General features: G+C 44.6%; 1 protein-coding gene across 2 annotated transcripts in view; it reads left to right on the top strand.

The window, feature by feature from the left end:
• EXOSC2 (exosome component 2) overlaps positions 1-23,672 on the top strand; it is a 491,325-nt gene that overhangs the window by 463,621 nt on the left and 4,032 nt on the right. For both annotated transcript variants that reach the window (XM_044058551.1, XM_044058552.1), the window contains exon 8: positions 11,981-12,109. In XM_044058551.1, the coding sequence (XP_043914486.1) occupies positions 11,981-12,109 (129 nt within the window). The remainder of the gene's footprint in view (positions 1-11,980; positions 12,110-23,672) is intronic.

Here is a 23,672-nt window from a genome sequence, read left to right as displayed (position 1 = left end):
TATGTTTTCTAAGCCTAACTGTGACTGAGATGGGGTTTTTAGAGTAACATTTCTTACGGGTTAGAGAGTCATTAACATGTATACGCTGTAAATATGTTTGACAAGGACAGGATGTACATAAAAATATATGCATCCTGAAACTAAATAACATGGATGTACGTATACACTCAGGGTTGTGCATTTATGTTTTGTGATGCGGTTCGAGGGTTGAGTATCTCACAAGGGTGAGATATGAATGTAACCTCCTCTGTTGGATAGACAAAAGTCAGACTTAACCTCTGCACTTCATGTATCTTGTTTTACTGACCCGTTTCTGTTTTGGAGATGGGTTTTATTATTATTTTTCAGTTTTGTAAAACCATGAAGTAGCGTAATACTTTATGTACATTACTTTCGTGGTTTGTTAGTTTAAGAAATGCAGATGTAAAAAAGATATTATGCTTAATGACTTTTACCACTCAAAGTGAGCCAGTGCCAGTTTTGTTTTAAATTGATTAATTTTCTGGAAACATGAAGTGTGTGTGTGTGTGTGTGTGTGTGTGTGTGTGTGTGTGTGTGTGTGTGTGTGTGTGTGTGTATATATATATATATATATATATATATATATATATATATATATATATATATATATGTATATATATATATGGGTCTACATTATTTCAATAAAGTTGCACTTTACTGAACGTCACTACGCCGACTACAATATAGCGAAATTGCAGTTTAATGACAACTCACGTTCACGAACTACACTTAACCGACCTGCACATACACAAACATGCACACTGTAGACAAATTTTTGCAGGGGGCAAGCCACCTTGCACCCAGCAGGGGGGGGGATTGCGCCCTCCATACCCCCGCTAATTATATGTACTAACTCCGACATCGCACTATAATAGGAAAAAGGGTAAATTTCCTTATCCTCACTGTACCGTGATCTGTATGAAAAAGCCCCAACTGCTTTCCATGTTCCACTCCTGTTACAACATTAAAACAAAAGGAAAAAACACTGCACCTCTTTTTCTAAATGATCCTGGACCTTCCGACTATCGTTCGTTGAATCGTTCACGAAAGTGAGTTTTCGTTAAGCTGCACTTTTGCTATATTGTAGTCTGCGTGATGATGTTCGGTGAAGTGTAATTTCATTGAAACAAAGTAGAACCATAAATAGATATATATGTATATGTATTATATATGTGAGTATGTGTGTGTTTGTATGTCTAGATACATATATATTATATATAGAGAGAGAGAGAGCAAGACATACAAAATCGATAGCTATAGATAGATATGTGGGTGTAGGGCAGTGGAGTGACTGTGCACCTCCACTGACACCTGTTTGGTTGACTCCATTTGATCAATGCGTACAGATGGTCAATAGGTGTGCAAGATTGACAGTTCCCGGGTAGAGAATTTTCCCTTTCCCCAAAGGATTGTGCCAGCTTGCTGTTTTTTACATTTGTGTATATATATATATATATATATATATATATATATGTGTGTGTGTGTGTGTGTGTGTGTGTGGATCCCTATCATATGATAAAAACCTCATTTGACTGAGACCATAAGACTGAATTTTCAAAAGACTGAAAAGTCACTTGACTGAAACCCATAATACTGAATTTCAACATACTAAATTGTAAACTGGACCATATAAAACCAGACTAAGTGGAGGGCTGTGCCCCCCCAACTATATATACTAACTCCAGGATTGCACTGCAGTGGGGAAAAAAGCATATCTTGTACTTACCTTACGGTAGTCTGCATACTGCCACTACTATGCCCTTCCCCCACAGTAGTGCGATCATTGAGTTAGTATATATAGTTAGGGGGGGTGGGGGGCATAGCCCCCAAGCTAGTCTGATTTTATATGGTCCAGTTTAAAATTTGGTATGTTGAAATTAAGTGTTATGGGTTTGAGTCTTATGGGTTTCATTCAAGTGACTTTTCAGTCTTTTGAAATTTCAATCTTATGGTTTCAGTCAAATGAGGTTTCTGTCATACGACAGAGATCCATACACACACACACACACACACACACACACACACACACACACACACACACACACAAATAAGGTTATGGGGTGGCTTGCCACCCCCCTGTAGAAACATTTGTAGTTGGTTTGCTGTGCTCTGGGGTAATCCCTGGAACATGCACAGAATGTGTTAGCCTTTGTAGTTTTGACTGTTTTCACATCTGGATTTTGTGGTCAGTGTAGGTGTACAGTTGATCCAGTGTCCTATATATCTATATATCTGTGAATGATTTTTTTTCATAAATTGCTTGCACAAAAGAAGCATAGGATAATTGAACTACAAGCCAAGTAGGTCTGAAGACCATGAGTGCCTTGCCAAATGCCAGCCTCAAGATATACCCCCCACTTCCATGACATTGGAAATGAGTGGGTGCCCATCCATTCGTTAAGGTTAGTATTGAAAGATGCATGTGTGTTACTCTCCTTTACATGCATGGGCAATTTTTTTTTAATCTGAGATGGTCAACTGTTGGCTAAGAAATCTATCCCTCAGACATGTTTTACTTATATTTCAGTGGAGGTTCAGTTCCTTGGTTCACATGCTTGTGTGGTCATGTTCCTATGAAGGTATAAGAGATCTGTTAGGGTGGAATATATAATGGTATGGAATACCAGGTGTAAATCTCCACACAAAAAGACAGACTAAAGGGATAGAGCTTATTGTCTGCCTTGGCAACTAAGAGATTTCATATCCGTTATCTTTTCCATCAGCAATCTTTAACACCTTTCTAGCTGCATGATATATTTGGCTAGGTACATGCCAAAAGGGGCATTCTTCTCAGTAAGTGGTCTAAATAGGGCAGAGTGCAGAGGGATAGTAACATCTTTTGACCTAGATGAGAAACCTTTGGAAATAAAATATCTGTTACTATTGAAGAGAGATGTGTTTCCATCGCACTTTGATAATTAGATCTAAGGTTAGACTATATAAAATGTCTGTAACACAAATACAAATAGGGATCACAGTGCCACAAATGTAAAACATTTCAAAATAAATGTCAAGGCCATTTCACAAAGAAGGCAAAGATAACTACTTTGGTTTTGGCAAAACTCTGATATTTTCATTCTTCTGTGAATGGTAAAATTCAGAATCCTAAAATGACCTTTTCTAAAAACATTACTTGAAACTATCTAATTTGACCACTTTTAAGATCATGCCTGTCATTCATTTGAAAGATAGATTGCGGGCTATATTCCAGAAGGTCTACAAAGCACTGAGGAAGGCCACTGCCATAGAGGCTGCACAACACCATGCATCAAACAACTTGGAATCCATAAAAAGATCATCAGATTCTGAACTTAGAATTCTTGCACATGTAGCAATAATACTGATGTTTGGAACACTCTAAATGGATATCCTTAAAGTGAAAGGTAGTGTGACCAACAAATTGTCCATTGAGATGCATGAAAGCAAACATAGGCCATAGTATCGACAGATATCCCTAGAAGGTGAATACTGGTCACCATCCAAAAATATTTGCAGAGCTCAACAGTCGTGCTGTGAAGAGTAACCTGGCCAAAATGTCATAGTACACATCATGGCCCACGAAAGCCCAGATGCCAATACAATGATCTGATGTTGCCCATTTCATTATGCATCACGAATGGGTCTTTGGATCTGTCCTCGGATCCAAGCCAGCTATTTCTCAGACATATGATCCGAGCCTCAAACTCCTCCCTCTCCCATGATGCCTCATTCCCCTTCAAACCCTCAGATCTCATTTGCCACCTTTACCAAACAGACTCTTTAGGTAAAATGTTTCCATTTTTCACTAGGATTCCTCTCTGTTTTTGCCCTATAGTCTGGCTAAATAATTAACTGTAATTTCTACCACCCCTCTCATTACGCTACCTTAGTTTTTGCTGATGTTAGGTCCTTCCTACCCTTTTTGTGTTTTCTCCTTTTTCTTTCCCCTTAACTTTGTTTTTAACAAAACAAAAAAAACTTTCTTGCTATCTTTTAGTTACAGCTTTAGTACTTGTGCTAGTGTTAGTTTATGTGTGACTGGTTTCTTAGTGTGAGTGCCTGATAAGCATTTCAGACAAACCAGACAAAAACCCACTGGGTTTAAGAGGTTTGCCTCTTGTGGGTGTAAGACTTCCCAGTCTGAACCCCACAAGAGGTGCATTTATTGCTTGAGCCTAGGACACTTGGAGATGACTTACAACATTTGCTCAGCCTTCAGTCTCTGGGCCTTGGTTGACCGGAGTAACAAGCTCATCTTGCGAGCGCGTCTTCCCTCCTCTGCAGTCCAGACTCCTTCCCAGAAGAAGCGACACCCCTTCTTTTTCCCAGGGGATGTTTGCTTCTACCACTAAAAAGAGAAGGAAGCTTTTGTATCCATCTCTGTCGGATCCTTCTGCTCTGGGTTTCTCTCTAGATACGAGTGACCCCTCGGATCTGTGGGAGTTCGCAGCGACCCAACCTCCCACCCTGCCAGATCCCTTGACCTTGGGTTCGTGCAGCCTCTTGGAGCGAACAGAGGTTATCAGGATCCATAGTTCATCGCCGGAGCGGACTCCAAGTCACACCCGCCTGGATCACAGGTCTCAGAGTCGTACTCTGCACCGGAGCAAGTCACCCGCCCCTGCTCAGACTGCCCGACCAAGCAGGTCACCATTGCAGTCGACGCATTTTTCTCTGTCCTCTAGGTCCTGTCAGCTCTCACATTAGGAAATGGATTTGATGATTGAGTTTCCTCAAAGCTCAGATCCAGTTGGGGATTTTACCTTCTCCGACCCACGCTGGATCCATGAGAGCTGTATCCACGATACCTCAGCCTCTTTGTCCGATCCATTTGGCTTCGGAGTAGCAGAGCTTGGTGAATCCATGTGAATCGGCATTGGATTGGGGGATACTCCTTTCCCCCGCTCTGACAGTGTCCCAGACTGGCTTGGCTCCAATACTGTTTGAGCAGAGCTGGTCCCAGATCTGGGGGAATCGACACTGGGTCCTCCAGGTTGGTGTCAGCTCCGACCTTCTCAGAGTTGTCCCTTCCCCTGGGGGCCTTTGCTTTTGACAGCTCAGCTCCAGTGCCTTCTGGCAATGTCTGACCTGGGATGGACTCGTCTCTTTCTCCCTTATGGGGCTTCGACCTCTGGGGTTGAGGGGGCAGGCTCTCCCAGTATCCTAGGCATTCCAGGTGGAAGGGGGCTTTCTCGACTCCTCGAGACATGGTCCTTCCTCTACCAGGCCTTTCTCAATCCTCTTGGATCGAAGCTTTACTCCCATCCATCTGATCCATGGATAGCCCCTACCAGAGAGCCTCCAGCCAACCCCTCAGCAAGGGGGTTTCCCCTGTCTTCCAAGTCCTTCCCCCGACTACCCCGCAGAAGTGTTGGTGCAAGAGTAAGCACATCAACTTCAACCTGAAGTCTTTAACAGAGGACACCGACTTTGATGACGGGAAAGGCTCCCTTCGTTCTCCACCCGATATCTCCTTTGGGAATGTCTTAGAGATTTTAAAACAAAAGGGGTGGATGGTCTTCCCAACCCGCTTCCTCGGAGGAGTCACTGTTCCTGAAAGCATTTGGGATGGGACCATTTGCATTTTGGGTGACCCTGCCATTGGACCAACTTTTGTCATTAACCGCTGGGCTTGGAAGGAGCCTGAGACCATGGAACTAATCCCAAATGCGCAGATAAGAACCTTTGTCCCCCCACCCAAGGATCGCCCCTTCTGGGAGCAAAGGTGTTCCGGTTGATGCCATTGTGGTGTCTGCAGCCACCAAGAAATATTTTGCTGAGCAGAGCTGTACTGTCCATCCCCCGAATAAAGAGTCTTGGGCTTTGGACAGACATGGAAAGTGGGTATATGCCTCAGCCACTTTTTTGGTGAGAGCACTGAGCTACCTAGCACGTACCTCCAGAGAGACTTGGTGAAAGAGATTTCTCCCCTCTCTGACACAGTCGCTGTCAGAGGAAAACTACAAGAAGGTTTCCACACAGCTTAACACCATGGCATCCATTGCTAATTCCGCAGTGAGGCTCATCTCCCATGCGATGGAGGGAACCTCTCGAGTGGCTGGTTCAGGTATAGCCTTTAGGAGACATGCCTGGATAAGACTGTGCAGGTTTGCAGACCTCTTCAAAGCATCATTCATTAACGCACCCTTTGATTGTTCCTCTTTGTTCGTACTGTCAGTCAAGGAGACTCTTACCCATAGCAAACAGGAGGGCAAAACCCTATGTGCCTTAGGGATGAAATTTTCTTCCCCCCAACAGACCTTTTGCAGGAACCAACATAATAGTAAGATGTGGTTCCACAAATCCCAAGGGACCTTTCCTGATTCACAGTAGTAAGTCCTCTTCTAGGGGTAGAGGGAAAGGATTCAATGATAAACGCTGCCCCAGAGGGAAAGGGGGTCCTCCGATCCAGGGCTTCAAGGAACCCTTTTCTGTCAGGCCCTTTCAGCACTCCTGATGCACTGCCCGACTGTCCTACTCTGGAGGCAGTCAGGGGCAGACTATTCTTGCATCCAGCAGCCTGGTCAGACATGGTAAATGATGCTTGAGTATTACATTATTTCCAGAGGCTACTGTATTCCCTTTTCCCTTCCTTGTCCTCACACCGGAGAGCTTCTCCCCGATGTGCCACCCAGTCAGAGGGAGAGTGCCGGTCTAGAAGGACAAAAACTACTAGACAAATGAGTTGTCCAGCAGTTCCCAACCGAACAGCAAGGATGCAGAACTTACTTGTGCTTCTTTTTGGTGCCAAAGACAAATGGGGACCTTCGACCCATCCTGGATCTAAGAAATTTGAATCTGTTTGTCAAGAAGACAAAGTTTTGCATTGTTATGGTACAGTCCATTCTGCCTCTTAGGTGCAAGTACGACTAGATGTGCTCGGTGGATCTCCAGGATGTGCACTATCACATCAAAATAGACAGGTGCTCCAGGCGATATCTATGGTTTCGGCGGGGAGCAGATTATTACCAGTTCAGACCACTGCCCTTTGGTCTCACCACTGTCCCCCAGGTGTTCACCAGATGCATGGCAGTGGTCGCAGCACATCCATCCATCCTTTCTCAAACCCCTTTTTCCCATTTTGCACTTGAGGTCGGGGTGACACTTCCGCAGTGACAATCATCTCAAGCCAAAGTTTACACCTCCAGGTAGCTAGCCCTGCTGCGGTAATTCATTTGTACTACTCACGTGCACACACTCACCTGTGTCCAATTTAGTGTGTCCAATCCACCTGCTGCATGTCTTTGGAATGTGGGAGGAAATGGGAGTACACGGAGGAAACCCATGTGATTGCAGGGAGAACATGCAGACTCCACACAGAAGGCACCCCAGCCAAGAATTGAACTGGAGAACCTCTTGCTGTGAAGTGACCATGCTAACTGTTGCACCACCGCAGCACATCTCCGTCTACAAGGATTCCAGGTGGTCCCCTATGTGGATGATTGGCTCCTAATGGCACCCACCAAGCATCGCCTACTCCGGGCGATTCTGGTGATGTCTGTTTTGCCACCTGGTTATCGGGATGTACATGGCAAAATCCAAGATGGTCCCAGTCCATGTCACTGAATTCATCGGGACTCAGTTGAACATGATCACACAAGTTGCAGTTCTTCCCTTACAAAGAATATCATCTCTCATACAGCAGGTCCAGTGCCTACTAGATATGCCATCTCCTTCAGCTCGCCTGGTTCTCATAGCCTTGGGTTCCATGTTGGTTGCCGTTCTACTGCTTCCTCTAGCCAGGTTCTTCATGTAAGTTTTCCAGTGGACTCTGGCGGTTCAGTGGTCCATCCAGTGTCGCCCGTTATCAACTGCAATCAAACTTACTTTAATTTGCACATGTCACCTGCAATAGTGGATGCTGATGGATGATATTCATCTAGGCAGACAATTTGTCCTCCCTCCCTCCTTTGGCCACAGTGACCAGGAACACCTCCCTTCTGGAGTGTGTGTGTGTGTGTGTGTGTGTGTGGGGGGGGGGGGGGGGGAAGGATGGTTCAAGGCACATGGTTCCCTACAGAGACCAGGTTGCACATAAATGTCCAGGAAATGAGGGCGGTTCTCCTTAATTTGCAAATGTTGCAAAGCTTTCAAGACTGCCTCCTTCTGGGGATGATTGCAATCTTGACAGCCTACATGTCGGTCATATGGTACATCATCAAGCAGCAGGGGATCCCATTTTTACACACTCTGCAGAGTCCATGAGAGTAGGGGAATGGGCAATTGCTTTGAACCACTTTCTCACTGCAAATCCCAGGAGAATCCAACATTCTTACGGAAAGTTTGAGCAGGTCCAGTTTGAGTCCTCACAAGTGGTCCCTGAACCAATCAATTGTGAATGGGTTTTTCAGCCGTTGGGGCCAACTTTGTTGTGATCAGTTTGCTTCTCCCCTAAACAACAAGTGCAGCAGGTATTTTGCTCTGATTCCACCCAGCGGGGGGAGTCACCCGGGTACCCTCTAGTCCACAATTTGCCCCCGGTTCTCCTGTACAGTTATCCCCCAATTCTCTCGATACCCAACATTCTACAGAAAGCCAGCAGGTTGAAGACCATTCTTGTACTCATTGCCTCTCACTGGCCTCGTCAGGTGTGGTTCCCCTTTCTGCGGTCTCACAGCAAATATCCTCCATAGATACTGGATCTCCAACAGGATCTTATCTCATATGATGGAACAACAGACCCCCAATCTTCGATCCTTCAAACTAACCACTTAGTGTCTCCACTTCCAGTAATCTTGCTGAAGTCCAGACTTCTCTCCCCTGTCTGACATTATTCTGGCCTCTCAAAAGCCTTCCACCAAGAAGGTACATTGTAGCAAATGGAAAAGGTTTTCCATCTGGGCTTTACAAAGGATTATAGACTCCTTTTCAACCTCTGTTTTGGATATGCTTACATTCTTGAGCTCGCTTTTCCATGAGGGAGCTAGTTTTTCAACAGTGAAGGTGCAACTTGTGGCAGTTACAAATTTCCATGTTGGGAAGGAAGTTGGGTTTCCCTCTGTCCTTTCCTCTTCCAAATTATGTCGAACATTCTTAAAATTGGTCTTTCATCTGAGGCCTCCAATCAAGGATCCTTGTCCCCCTTGGCATCTTACTTTAATACTTCATGGTCTCACCCAGAATTTTTGAACCTGAGAATTTTTGTGACTTGAAGTATTTGTCATGAAAGATGGCCTCTTGTTGCCGTTACATCAGCCAGAAGAGTTTCAGAGTTACAGGCGTTGTCTTCTCAACCACCGTACATAGTCTTTTTCAAGGACAGAGTTTCTCTTAGGATGAATCTTTCTTTCATTCCAAAGGAGGCTTCAGAGGTGAATATAAACCAAACTATTAATTTGCCTGTGCTTTTTCCCAGTTACTGTAGTAAGGGCAAATACATGTTGCATTCTTTGGACGTTCACAGACAGTTATGTTTTTCCTTACATGGAACTAGGCCTCATAGAAAATCAGAGAAGTTGTTCATTGTCTTTTCACGAAACAGATTGGGCCAGGCTGTCTGTAAGATTACTTTAGCTAAGTGGATTATGGAATGCATCTCCACAGTTTATTCTCATTGAGCAAGCAACTTTCCTGGCCAGTTAGAGCCCATTCCACCAGATCAATGTCGACCTCTTCAGCCTTTTCTGCTAGAATGCCAGTTGATGAAATCTGTGCTGCAGCCACTTGGCCACAGCCCATACGTTTTTCTCATTACAAGCTGGACATTATTTCCAGGAACAGTGTCCTTTGGTTCAGCGGTGCTCAGGCATATCCTTCCTTTTGAGGTCCTCCCAGGGTCTTTGTAGCTGTGGACTCTGACCCATTTGTGATGCATATTGAAATGGACATCAGATTAGAAATTACTTAGTTACCATGACTTGGTATCTGTGTTGTTCAATTTCATTATATATCACCTCCCACCTTCCTTACCCCTACCTTGTACAGCTGAGAGTGATCTAGAGGATTACGGAACCCACTGGTCCCTAGTTTGGACTCCAATAGGTCTTTTGTCTCTGCATTTCTATTATCTGTAAGATAGTCACCTTGAGGATGGGGCAGCAAACTTGATCTGAGGGTTTGAAGGGGAGAGAGAGGAGTTAAAGGCTTGGATCGTACATCTGAGAAATGGATCCGAAAACCCATTTGCGATGCATAGTGAAGTTTGACAACACAGATACCAAGTTATGGTAAGTACATGACTTCTAATATTTATTGTTTAAAAAAAAAATAAAAACTGGTGTGGCTAGGCACAGGAGATGGTCATGGGAGATGCACAATTCAGTGGATGACCAGCATCAGAAGGTGGAGTAACAGGAAAGTAGTGCATTATCAAGAAGGGTTTGTAAGGGATGAGTGTCCAAGGAGGAGCTGTCAGGATAAATAGGAGATTTTTTTTTGAGAGAGAAAGTCTTGGGAGGGAACAAGAATAAGGAAGTACAGAACATAATTTGTAAAAATATAGCAAATCGACAAAAATGACACATATGGCAGGAAAACGTGGAGACTGAACTTACAAAAGCACAGCTGTGCTTGTGACTCTAGGTAGCAGCTTAGCAGCAGTCATGATAACAAAAGGGTTTTTAGGAAGGAAATGATTGAGGAAGGATGTGATGCAGCAAGTTGTGAAGGTGTATATGCATTGACTTTACATGTGTCCAACAACTCAAGGATGTATAACCATCTCAAAACAGGATAGCACTGCTTGGCCATATTGCATTAGGCATGCTTGTGTCGCAGTAGCCAGATTGCAAATAATGCATGCAAGAAGTTCACAGCATGGAAAGCAATCATAAAAGTCACTCGTACAACACATATGTAAAGACACATGGCCATGTGCAGTGCCTATCTATAGCAAGGGCATAATGTTATATGGGATGTGCAGCCAAGGATAGACCAGTACCACCCATGAACACACATACAGTCATGCAGAACTAATGTGTACTGGCATACGTAGTGTTACTGTGTAGCTAGCATTTCATTATTAGTATTTACTGCATGCATGCATCTGTTCCTCACCCATATACATGCAGGCACTTTCATGCAGGACAGATGAATATTAACAGATGTATAATGAACAGTACAAAATTATTCAAGGCAGCAGTGTTTGAAGATAGATGCAGGCATGCTTGCAACCCCAAGCCATGTCATGTCACCATGAAAGATGAGCATAATAACTTGTGTACTATGTGTGGTTCAGAAACGTGGAAGGAAAGAGCAATTAACTTAACAGATATAGATGGCAGTACCCCACAAATGAACTCCATGGCATGTGTAACCAATACACAGTAGTACAGGGAAAGATAAAAATCCATATGGTGGCACAGCACAGATATCCGTGCACTGCAACAAAATATGTACATGCAGATAGTATGTACATCTAAGACATATATTTACTAGCAGGACACCTAGCTATCATGAGGGGTGCATGCTGCATTTGTCTGTATTATCACCAGCAGTGTAGTGATCATGTTCTGTAGGTTAAAAGTCACCAAGCCCATGCAAGCCTCTTCTGCAACACTGTGAAAAGCCTACAAACATCTGCACAGCTGTGGCACGACTGGGTAATGAATTACTAGAGTGAAAACTGCAAGTTTCAGAAGCTGCTTGATCTTGAAACCTGCAAACATAATAATATATAAGAAAAGATGTTCCTGCAAGGCGTTCATCCACCTCCTCTTGAAAGCATATAAACCATTTCCAGATATTTAATGTTGTCTCTGATATTTTGGTTTACACCCTTTTTTTTTTATATTTTATCTTTTTTTTTTGTTTTTCAGCTTTTTCATAGGATGCTACATTAATTAGCTGAGAATTCTTTGCTTTTGATTTAGTATTGTTTCATGTGGACATCAAACACTGAATTTGCTTAGGGTGGACAGTTGAGAGGTCCCACTTTCTTTTTATAGGATATATTTGTAGATGTTCAGGCCTGTGGGGAAAAAAGTCATTGACTGATTTTATCCAGCTGGTTTAATGTTGGTTTCTTTGTTTACATCAACAGCCAGTTCCTTTGGCCGACAGAGAAGTGATCTCTCGACTGAGAAACTGCATCGTTTCTCTGGTCTCACACAAGATGATGCTCTATGATACCAGTGTACTGTACTGCTATGAAGCTTCACTGAGCCATCAGGTATTTATTCTTAAGATGAAGTACAAGTTTGTCTTGCAAAGAATGGAGGCATTATTTTTATACTTCCATTTTCTGTGACCTCATTCAGAGATTGCTATTTGTAACAAGTCAGGTAATGGAATTATTGAAAGCGTTGCATGAGTAACCAATAGAGGCTGTCCATTGCAGCACTGTGCACAAAAAACTTTGTAACACAAGTTTCTTTTTCCTTTAATCCCTGATGATAGAGAGATGCTATTTTTGCTAAAGCTGGTAATTTGTTTTTACTTCTTTTTATGTTAAACTGCTACATATATATTTGCTTTGTGTGCTGCTAGTGGCCATAGGATGAGAGCTGAATTTGTCTTGCAACTTTCCTTTGGTACACTGACAGGTACTGGTAGAAAGCTGGACTAGTTTGATTGCCATTTAACAGCCTGTGATCTGTCTGGCAGGTAGCTTTGAAACAAGGAGAGGATGGGTTAAACCTAAATATGCTAGCTGAAGTGGTAGTTTGTCATGGGAGACTGTATCAGAGGTCTTTGATAAGTCTAAGAATAGTGCTGTTAAAATATTGCTTGCGTTGTGTTTTTGATTGATGCTTATGAAGTTGACTAATGAAATGTTAGTGCTATTTGGTCTGAAACCGTGCTGGGTAGGAGATGGTAGATTTTTGTCAAGGTTGTGTTTGAGTAGTTTGTGTTGGGGGTATTTCTTCAGTATTTTAGACAAGGGGGAAAGTATGGCTTATGGACCTGTTGTTGGAGGGTTCAGTGATGTCTCCTCTGTGAAAAAGCAGGATATAATATTTCTTCTAGAGGGAGGGGATATAAAATTCTTGGATATATCTATTTATGAAAGAGAGAGATGAGAATAGAGACTGGACAGGTTATGACTTCAGCAGCAATTTTGAGATAGTTGCCTGGTAAGTTATCAGTAGCTAAGATAGTAGATTTAAGTTTGATGAAGTGGTACTTTATGGTACAGGTAAGGACAGAGCTGAGGAAGAAGGCACAGAGCCCTGAAGCTCTCCTGGGTTTTTATGGTGAATGCTTTGCGAGTACAAGTGATAGTGGAGTCTTATCTATTTTGACTCTTTCTTTTGAAAGATTGTGAAGTTATCTAAAGTTTTGATGGTCTTGTGGAGTTCACTTTTGTTGTTCTCTTTTGTTGCCAGCTTCTCCAGGCATTATCCCTTTTATGCAAGAATATTTTGGTGTCAGAGAACAGCCAAGCAACAGTGTTATGCTTGACAATCTTTCTTTTACTTTGAGCCTGATTATTTAGTACATGAAGGAAGGTTGCATTAAAGACAGCATCATCTAGTGGTGTGGTTCTGAGTAGATTCCGGTTGATTGGTTTACAGTGGATATGAATGTGTTGGTATTAAAATTGGTTAGATTACTCACTTTAACAAAGTGATATTTTCTGGGTAATGGATAATACTTCTAATTGCAGTGGTGTAGAGCTGATTACTAAGGGTGTCTCTTAAGGTTTCTAAGATTATTTTGTTTGGATTGATGTTCAGTATCCAGACCAAAAGGGATTGTTTATATTTGGACTTGTTGAACCTAGATGGGGATTGAATAATTTGTGTGTAGTTAAATCGATTTAATGATACATTATGGGAGTTGGTAGTGAGAGTGACCCAATCTATGCTGGGATCCCCAAGAATAATTATTTCATAAGAAATGTTTGATGTTATCCAGGAAAGAATGTCTTCCATATTAGAGAAGTTGTCCCTTTGTGGGATGTATAAGGCAATAATACATACATTTTTCTGTATGTTTAGTTTGAGAAGGGAAATAAGGATTTCAACATTCCTGGTAGTTGGCGGATTGCCATGAAATAGAAAGAGTTAGTTCAAGGGTATTGAAGAACATTATAGTAAAGCCTCCTCCATTTTCTGTTTGTTTGAGCCTGTAGATGCTGGGGGGAATAATTTCCACGTCTTTACCTGATCAAAAGACCAGGCCATCAAAGGTCGGGTACCACCTTAATAAACCAAGTTTATTTTATATATTTATAAGTTTGGTTTAAAATTGGGATAGGGAGTGATCTTACTGGGTCTTATCTGAGCTCTTGAAGCCTTAGCCTTGTGGTCATATCCGAGGGGGTGCTCTCTGCTCTGAGTACTTCGGACCGGAGCATCCCATTTGGTATCTCAGCTCCTGGAGGCTCAGCTCCGACTCCCCTGTCGGGTCAGGGAGGGAACAGCCCCCACTAGGTTCGTTCCCCCTCAGCATTTGATGTGGTGGAGAGGGTTCTTGAGGGGTTGAGACCCCTAATCATCTCATCCTTGGACTCCGTCCAGACCCTTTTGGCTCGGAGTGCGGTTCTGACCATCTTGCCATCTCAGGGACAGCCCGTAATCGCAATGCCACAGGAAGTTCCGGTGACAGAACAGCGAGAGGTTTGTGAGTCCTCCCCAGAGAGTCCCCCTGAGGAGTTGCCTCGCAAATGAACATGTTAGAGGAGGCACTTGGACTCTCCCCCAGAGTCCCTCACCAAAGGCACAGACTTAGAGGATGAGGAAGGTTCCCCACTGTCACCCCCTGAGGATGTCTTGTTTGGAGACATCATGGAGCTCCTCTGTCAGAGGGGGTGGTGGTCTGCCCCAAAACCGACCTGAGATGAGTCTGTGTTCCTGGAGGCTCGGGGCCATCTACCTCTTGGGTCTCCCATCCGGCAAATCCTTTAGTGGATCTCATAACATCTAGGGCATGGAAGGAGCTGGACACCGTAGAGCCCATTCCCTAGCGCCCCGACAAAGTCTTGAGTCCCCCATTGGATTGGACACATTGGAACAAGGGGTCCCCAGTAAATGCGATGATCATGGCAGCTGCCACCAAGAAGGAGCTTGCTCAGGAGAGATCCACAGTTCATCCTCCTGATCGAGAATCGAGAGCTTTGGACCGTTTTGGGAAGCAAGTATATGCAGCGACCTTATAGACTAGGGCGCTGAACTATATAGCACACATCATTCGACTCCAGAGGAATTTTGTGAAGGAAGTCATGAAATCGAACCCAGAGTCCATGTCGGCAGAGGACAAGAAGAAGTTTTCCAATCGAATGGCCACTGTCAAAGCGGTTGTCAATACGTCCATGCGACTGCTCTGTCATGCCACAGAGGGAGCCGCAAGGGCGGCCGGGACAGGCGTTGCTATTGGGCATCAGGCCTGGCTCCAGTTGTGTCAATTTTCGGAGCCCTTCAAGGCATCTTTCACCAATGCCCCATATGATGGTTCTTCCCTTTTTGGGAAATCAGTGAAAGAGACACTGATCCAGAGTGAAAAGGACAGGAAGACTCTGTCTGCCATAGAGATCCACTTCTCGTTTCCTCAAAGATCCTTTTCCAGGAATCGGTGAGGAATGAACATGATGTGGTTCTGGAAGTCTCAGACGTTTTCCTCGGAAGCACAGGATTCTCCTTCCTCCAGAGGCAGAGGGAGTTATGACAGACCGTGCTCTAGAAGCAGAGGTGGTCCTAGGAATTTTGGGTCCCGAGAACCCTTCTCAGAGAAACCCGAACAGCGGCCCTGAGGAGTTGCCCGACTGCTCATCTCTGGAGGCAGTCGGGGGTCGCCTGTCGCTACACCCAAAAGCATGGGAGTCCATTACAACAGATCGTTGGGTGTTGCGAATCATATCCAGAGGATATTTTGTTCCGTTCAAGCAAACCAGCAAACCTCCCCATCCGAACAAGCTCCTCCCAGATGTTCCCGTGCAGCAGGAGGAAGCAACGCTAGAAATAAGAAACCTGCTCAAGAAACGAGTTATCCAGTCGATCCCCCAAGACCAGTCCAGATCCAGCATTTATTCCAGGATGTTCATCGTGCATACAGCTGCAGTCCTAACAGATGGGTTCTCCTGCCGTCAGGCGGGTCCTCGGTCGGCCGAATTCCAAAGTCTAGGTCCGGCGTCGGTTGTCGTCGCTTTTTCCATGACGTCAGTGCGACAGGGGTATAAAGGAACCAGCCGACGCCATTTTCTTCAGTCTTTCTTGCCGCGCGGTGCCCGAAGCAGAAGCTCACAAGTGCCAGTCGGCCAGCTCCTGAGATTACGAATATTTTTCAACCGAAGACTTCTAGAAAGCTAAGTACCCCATTGGGGAAACTTTTCTTGCCTCAGACCGATGTCAGACAAAGTTAATAATTGCATTTCATGTGGGAAGCAAATACCGCATAAGGATTTCCATTCCCTCTGTATACCTTGCTTAGGCCCAGACCACGACGTCTCGGCCTGTCGTTTTTGTGCTACATTCAACAGACGCACTATTAAGCGTCGGGCGGAGTTCGCCCAACACTATTTTGGCAAAAAGTTTAATTACAACATGTTGTCGGATACTCAGACTCCAATTTTGAGTAAACGACGTAAAGATAAGGACCGACATACGAGGTCCGCGACTTCTACCGACACCACGCTAAAGCCGACTACATGTGCTCCGGTTCTCAGCGAGGCGCCTACGCAGCCCCTGACTACCGATGACACTTCATTAGCGGTGTCTTCTGTGCCCGAGGTCGCAGGCTCTTCGGCCCACACCCGGACTACAGATACCGAAGTCACTCTTGGCGGGGAAACTCAGAGTTCAGACAGGCCTGCCACCTCTCAAGGTGTCTTCAGGCCTTCTTCTTTTTTCATTAAGGCTTACACTAAATCTAAAGCAGCCATGCATTCTAAATGACAAGCTCCACAGGGCCCCTCTCAAGGCTCCATGCCTAAAAAGCAGATGCTCAAAATGGCTGAGGATTTGATTACTCTTATCAGGGGTTCTCAACCCCCCCTGGACAAAAGGTCCAGAGTGGAGGAAGAATACCTTTCCTCGGACCAGGCCTCCATTACGTCAGAGCATTCTGAGGACCAGGAACATTCTTACTTCCCTTTCGAAGATTCTGATGCAGAGGAGTCCATTCTCTCTGTCTCCCCCCCTTGAGGATTACTCTTTTGGGGAAACCTTGCATACCTTGAGGGAACACTTCCACTGGGAAGGCCAAGAGTACTCAGACTCCAAGAAAAGGCTCAGGGATTTCCTCTTGCTCCCTCAGCACAGGCCTCTGGCTATACCTCCTGTCTTAGACATATTAGATGATGTGTATTCAGAGGCCAGCCTTAACCCAGATTCTTTACCTCCAGCTCCAGTCAAGCCTGACAGGTATTACCGGGTGCCTGATTCACACCAATTCCTATACAAAAGCCATGCGGCTGACCCAGAAACTATTTCACAGGGTCCCAAGGGAATTAAGGCCTCCACTGCCAAAAATTCATTACCTTCAGAGAGAGATTCCAGAGCTTTAGAAAGGTGGGGGAAAAAGGTATACACCTTGGCCACTTTAACCATGAAGGCATCAGTTCCATATGTTAAAGTATCAACAGTTTTTGTTATCTCAGTTGAAAAGCAAAATGTCACAACCTGAACAACCAGACTTGAAGGAGTTGCAGGATTTGTTGCACAGTGCAGAGCAAGTGGGTAAACATACCTTGCAATGTGGTTTTGATGCTTTAGAAGCCTCTTGTAGAGCTGCTGTTACAGGATCAGTCATACGTAGACATGCTTGGCTCAAAGAGCAAACCTTACCAGATCATGTCAAAGCTAAATTACTAGATGCACCTCTTCAAAAAGATGTATTGTTTGGTGTTAAAGCTGAGGAGGTATTAAAGAAAATGGAGGAAAAGGCAAAATCAATGCAAACAGTGAAAGATTTCCTACAGGTACAACCGCCACGTTTCAGTAGAAATTGGCCTTCAAAAAATTGGTCCTTTCCAGCCACAGACAGACCTCAAAGAGGTAGATACAGGCGCCTGAGAGGTAGAGGGCAATCTCAAGGATCATTTAGAGGCAGACAATGGCAAGCACCTACACCAAGAGGGGGTGAGGATAGTTCACAGCCATTCAGAATGCAGACCCAATGACTTTCCCCTTTGCATGCCAAGCAAGGCTCAAATGGCAGCACCTTTAGGCAGAAAATTGGCATTATTTTCGAAAAATTGACATATTGTCACAAAAGACAAATGGATCCTGGACATTATAGACAGAGGCTACAGATTCCACTTTCACACCCTTCAAAAAATGAGAGGCATACCAAACCTGCCACACAATCAAAGGGCAGAGGCACAAAAACAAATTTCAGATCTTATGGACATGAAAGCTATTCAAGAGGTACCTGCACAAGAACAGGGTCAAGGTTTTTATTCCAGACTATTCCTGGTACCAAGGAAGGGCAAAGATTGGAGACCTATTTTGGACCTATCCATCCTAAACACATATTTACTCGTACCAAAGTTCAAGATGCTCACATTACAGCAGCTTCTTCCCATGCTGGGCAAGGAGTTTTGGCTGGTGACATTGGACCTCAAGGAGGCATACCTGCATGTCCCAATCAGACAAGATTGCAGAAGATACCTCAGATTTCTTGCAGGTTCATCCCATTATCAATTCTCTGCATTGCCCTTTGACTAATCTACTGTGCTCAGAGTGTTCACAAAATGCCTGGCATCAGTAATTGCCTTCTGCAGACTTCAAGGGATACAAATATACCCATATCTGGACGACTGCCTGATCCAAGCGGACAGCAAACACACTCTTCTGAAACACCTGGCGTTTGTAATAATGTTGTTGAAATCTTTGGGATACACAGTCAACAAAAAAGTCAAGACTAATACCCTCTCAAACAATAATTTTCCTGGGTGCCAGCTTGGATACAAACACCCAGATGGGCCTACCTCACGCCAGAGAAACAAGGGCAATTAACTCAATACTTCAGAAAACTGGCAAACTTCACCAGGCTGACTGCAAGGAAAATCCTGCAGGCTCTGGGATTCATGGCATCTTGCATCCTGCTAATCCCATGTGCAAAGCTGCATATGAGGAAACTTCAATGGTACCTAAAAACTTATGGTCTCAACACAGCCACAGTTTGGAAACAATCATACCACTGATTCCATGTCTTCAAAAGGAATTTCTGTGGTGGGCTCAAGCATGCCAAAGAAACATAGGTCTCCCATTCTGCAAGCCTCAAGCAAATCAAGTCATCACAACAGACGCCTCGGACTACGCCTGGGGGACGCACATGACAGATCGGTGCATTCAGGGCAAATGGTCACAAAAAGAAAAGCACCTACACATCAATCAAAAGGAAATGCTAGCAGTAATAAATGCTATTATGGCTTTCAAAAACCTACTGCATCCAGGGTAGCTATTGATAAGAACAGACAACACCACAGTGATATGTGGTACATAAACAGGGAGGAACTCATTCATATCCCCTGTGCAGACTAGCCATGTCCCTTTGGAACATGGCTCTGGAATTGCAAATCCAACTTCAAGCACAATTCCTGCCAGGGAAGGAAAACACACTGGCAGACAACCTGAGCAGAAATATGACAGATCCACACGAATGGAAGTTGCATCCTCAAGTTTTACAATGATAATTCAAGCATGGGGAAGGCCAGACATAGATCTCTTTGCCATCCACAGAAATTACCAATTGACAAAATTCTGCTCAAGGACCTTTCATCCACAGGCCTGGAAAGTGGACGCACTCTTTCAGTTGGACAACAATGACGGTTTATGCCTTTCCACCTCTTCCACTGCTGGCCAAAGTTCTATTAAAAGCCAGAGCAGATAGACCAAAGATGATTCTCATTGCTCCAGACTGGCCAAGACAACACTGGTACCCACTCCTGAGGAGCCTGACGCATTCCCCACCATGGATCCTGCCTCTAATGCCTCTTCTACTGACTCAGCACAACTTCAAAACTCTTCACAGTCAGCTGAAAACACTCAATCTAGCCGCATGGAGAATTCCTTAAATTCACAGCAGACCCTACTCTCCAAGGAGGTGCAGTATGTCATTTTGGAGGCCAGAAGGCCTTCTACTAGAAAAACCTACTCCGCAAAATGGAAACGGTTTTGTGTCTGGAATCAGAAAAAGGGCCAGAATCCTGGAATACTGAATTTACCTCAAATACTACAGTACCTAGCCAAGCTGCTAAGCAGTGGACTTTCATTCTCCTCCATCAAAATCCATGCCTCAGCCATTTCTGCAGAGTACAACACTGATCCTCCTTTATTCTCTCACCCTCTCTTAAGACAGTTCCTCAGAGGGGCTAAGAATATAAAACCCCCAAGGAAGCAACCAGTACCGGCTTGGGACCTCAATTTCATTCTAGAAAAACTAGCCCTGCCTCCTTTTGAGCCAGCTGCTTCAACAGATCTGCAATATTTGCCATGGAAAACAGCCTTCCTTCTAGCTATCACCTCAGCACGCAGGGTTTCGGAACTACAAGCCCTCATGGCTGTGCATCCTTTCATCATTTTCCATCAGGACAGAGTTTCCTTACGAACCAATCCTTCATTTATGCCAAAGGTAGTATCCAGGGTAGCCTTGAATCAGGCTATCCACTTACCTACGTTTTACCCTAATCCACAAAACAAAGGGGAGAGGCTACTATATTCCTTGGACATTCACAGACAGCTCCGTTATTATTTGGACAGAACAAAGCCTTTCAGAAAATCAGAGCAACTCTTTGTGTCCTATGCTACAGGTGCTCAAGGGAAGCCTATTTCCAAACAGACAATCTCAAAATGGATAGCCCACTGCATACGTTTTTGTTACTCTTTTCATGGTAAAACTGTACCTACAGGCATCAGATCTCACTCCACAAGGGCCACAGCTACCTCTGCTGCTTTCCTCAGGGGGGTTCCTACCAAAGATATTTTGGAAGCAGCCACTTGGAGTTCTGTACATACTTTCTCCAAGCACTATCACCTACCATTATACTCCAAAACTAGAGCGGGCTTTGCCACTGCAGTCTTGCAGGGCATCCTGGCTCCACCTAGTTCAGCTTAGTGCCTACCACACCTTTATTAGCTTTGGGTTTCTACCCATCTGTTATGACTGCAGCTGTATGCACGATGAACATAGTACAGTTTTGTACCTACCATAAATGTAGATGTTCGAGTGCTAATACAGCTGCAGTCCAGGTTTCCCTCCCTCCTTCCCCTCTTGGGACAGGCCTTATGGCTAACACCTCCTCATACAACCTCATTGGGGTATTCTTTTATGGTGTATTTGCTTGCAACTACTGTGTTTTGATTATATTGCATTTGCTTTACTACATAAATTTATGTTTTGCCTTCCTTCTGGGGGCACCTGACATCTGGGGCAAGAAAAACTGAAGAAAATGGCGTCGGCTGGTTCCTTTATACCCCTGTCACACTGACGTCAGGGAAGAAGCGACAACAACCGACGCCGGACCTAGACTTTGGAATTCGGCCGACCGAGGACCCGCCTGACGGCAGGAGAACCCATCTGTTATGACTGCAGCTGTATTAGCACTCGAACATCTACATTTATGCTAGGTACAAAACTGTACTTTCTTCTTCTTGACATGCCAGATCTTGCACCCTAATATACGTGAAGGTGAAATATTGGGAACTCTGAGATTGTATGAACTAAGATGGATTATGGGGCACACTGGATACCTTCTTCTTAATACATCAGTTACCACAGTGTATAGCCCTTTTAGCTTTTGTAACTATTTTTTATGGTTAGAATTGTGACAAATGATAATAATAATGATAGTAAATTTAGTTACTTAAAGATATATTCACTATGACTATTTCTTATGAAATGGGTTTTTTTAGAATAACTAAGGATATTTTATATGGCAGAGATCATGATTTTTTTATTTAGATATTTTGTTTTACACCGCCTTTTTCCTTTAGTGCCAAAGAAAACAGGGGACCTCAGACCAATTTTGGATTTGACCACGTTGAACCTGTCAGTAGCCAAGGCAAAGTTCTGGATGGTCACTCTTCAATCTATCCTGCCCTTTCTGCAGGCCAAAGACTGGATGTGCTTGATCAATCTCCAAGATGTGTACCACCACATCAAGATGGACAGGCGCTCCTGGATGTTTCTTCCCTTCCGGCTGGGAGCCAATCATTATCAGTTCAGAGCCCTTCCCTTTGGTCTCCCCACAGCTCCCAGGGTGTTTACTAAGGTAATGGCAGTTGTTGCGGCTCACCTGAGGCTTTAGTGTATTCAGGTCTTTCCTTACCTGGACGATTGGCTCCTTGCTGCCCTTCAGAGCATCTACGCTGCCAAGTCAGGGACTTCTTTCAGCTAGTGAACAAACTGGGCATCGCCATCAGTCTGACCAAACCTTCACTGGTCCCTGTCCAGATTATGAACTTCATCGGGGCTCGGCTGGATACTACTCAAATGAAGGTCTTCCTCACTTCAGACAGGATGCGCAGTCTGAGATTACATGTCTTGCACATTCTTCAGGCACAAGTACCGACAGCTGAAGCTGCCCTAAGGGCGTTGGGCTCCATGGCGGCCATGATCAGTCTCCTGCCGATGGCTCATCTCCATATGAGAGTTCTTCAGTGGACACTTGGGGTCCAGTGGTCCCTGTTAGAACTTTCTCTGTCTTTTCTTGTGAGAATCTCAAGACTATGCAGGGACTCCCTTTGGTGGTGGATTCAATGCCTGGATCTCCTCAAGGGACGTTCCTTTCACCCTGCCTTTCCCAAAACCACAGTGACCACAGATGCCTCCCAGCTTGGGTGGGAGGGCACTGCTCGGGAAGGACAGTCCAAGGCACGTGGTCCCCTTCCGAGACCAGTTTGCATATCAACGTACTAGAGATGAGAGCGGTCCTTCTGGCGTTGCAGAACTTTCATGCTCATCTTCCTCTTGGGATGATTGCTATTCAGATAGGCAATATGTCAGTGGTCTGGTATATCAACAAACAAGGGGGAACCAGATCTTATCCCCTCTGTCGAGAAGCCATGAGAGTTTGGAAATGGGTGATCTCTACTGGATGCTTTCTAGTAGCAACACACATTCAGGGGCGGTCCAACATTCTAGTGGACAGGCTCAGCAGATCTATTCTGATGCCTTACGAGTGGTTTCTGAATCCTTCAGTAGCAGAACAGATTTTCCTAAGGTGGGGTTGTCCTTGCTGCGATCTCTTTGCATCCTTCCAATGTGAAATGCAGCGAGTTTTTCACTCTGAACCCTCTGCAGGGGGAAGCCCCCAGAGATGCACTGATGCATGCTTGGCCTCCCGGTCTCCTTTATGCTTATCCTCCGCTTTCTCTCATGTCAAAGTTTTTTCAGAAAGCTCGAAGGCTGGAGAGCACTGTGATCCTCATCGCCCCATTCTGGCCTCGTCAGGTGTGGTTTCCCTTACTGTGGTCTCATCTGGTAGTTCCTCCATGGGTGTTGGATCCAGTTCTGGATCTTTTTTCTCTTCCCTCGGGGATCCCTCACCCAGATGTGGACAGTCTGTACCTCACAGCTTGGCCGTTCCATTTCCCAGGGTTATTAGGACTCCCGGATTGTCATCGCCTGTTAAGTCCATTTTGGTAGCGGCTCACAAATCCTCTACCAGAAAGATGTATCGTAGTAAATGGAAACATTTCTCCATATGGGCCACTCAGCGGGCCTTAGATCCCTTTACTGCTCCTTTTTCGGCTGTCTTAGATTTTCTGGCGAATATTTTTCATCAGGGTGCCAGTTCCTCCATAGTTAAAGTACAACTGGCAGCTATTTGTAATTTTCATGTTGGGTTG

This window comes from Protopterus annectens, chromosome 16.part0 (genome assembly GCF_019279795.1).
Source record: "Protopterus annectens isolate FY-2018-M chromosome 16.part0, PAN1.0, whole genome shotgun sequence".
NCBI lineage: Eukaryota > Metazoa > Chordata > Ceratodontiformes > Protopteridae > Protopterus > Protopterus annectens.
Note: the sequence above shows the minus strand (reverse complement) of the source record. Positions and strands in the feature narration are given on the sequence as shown.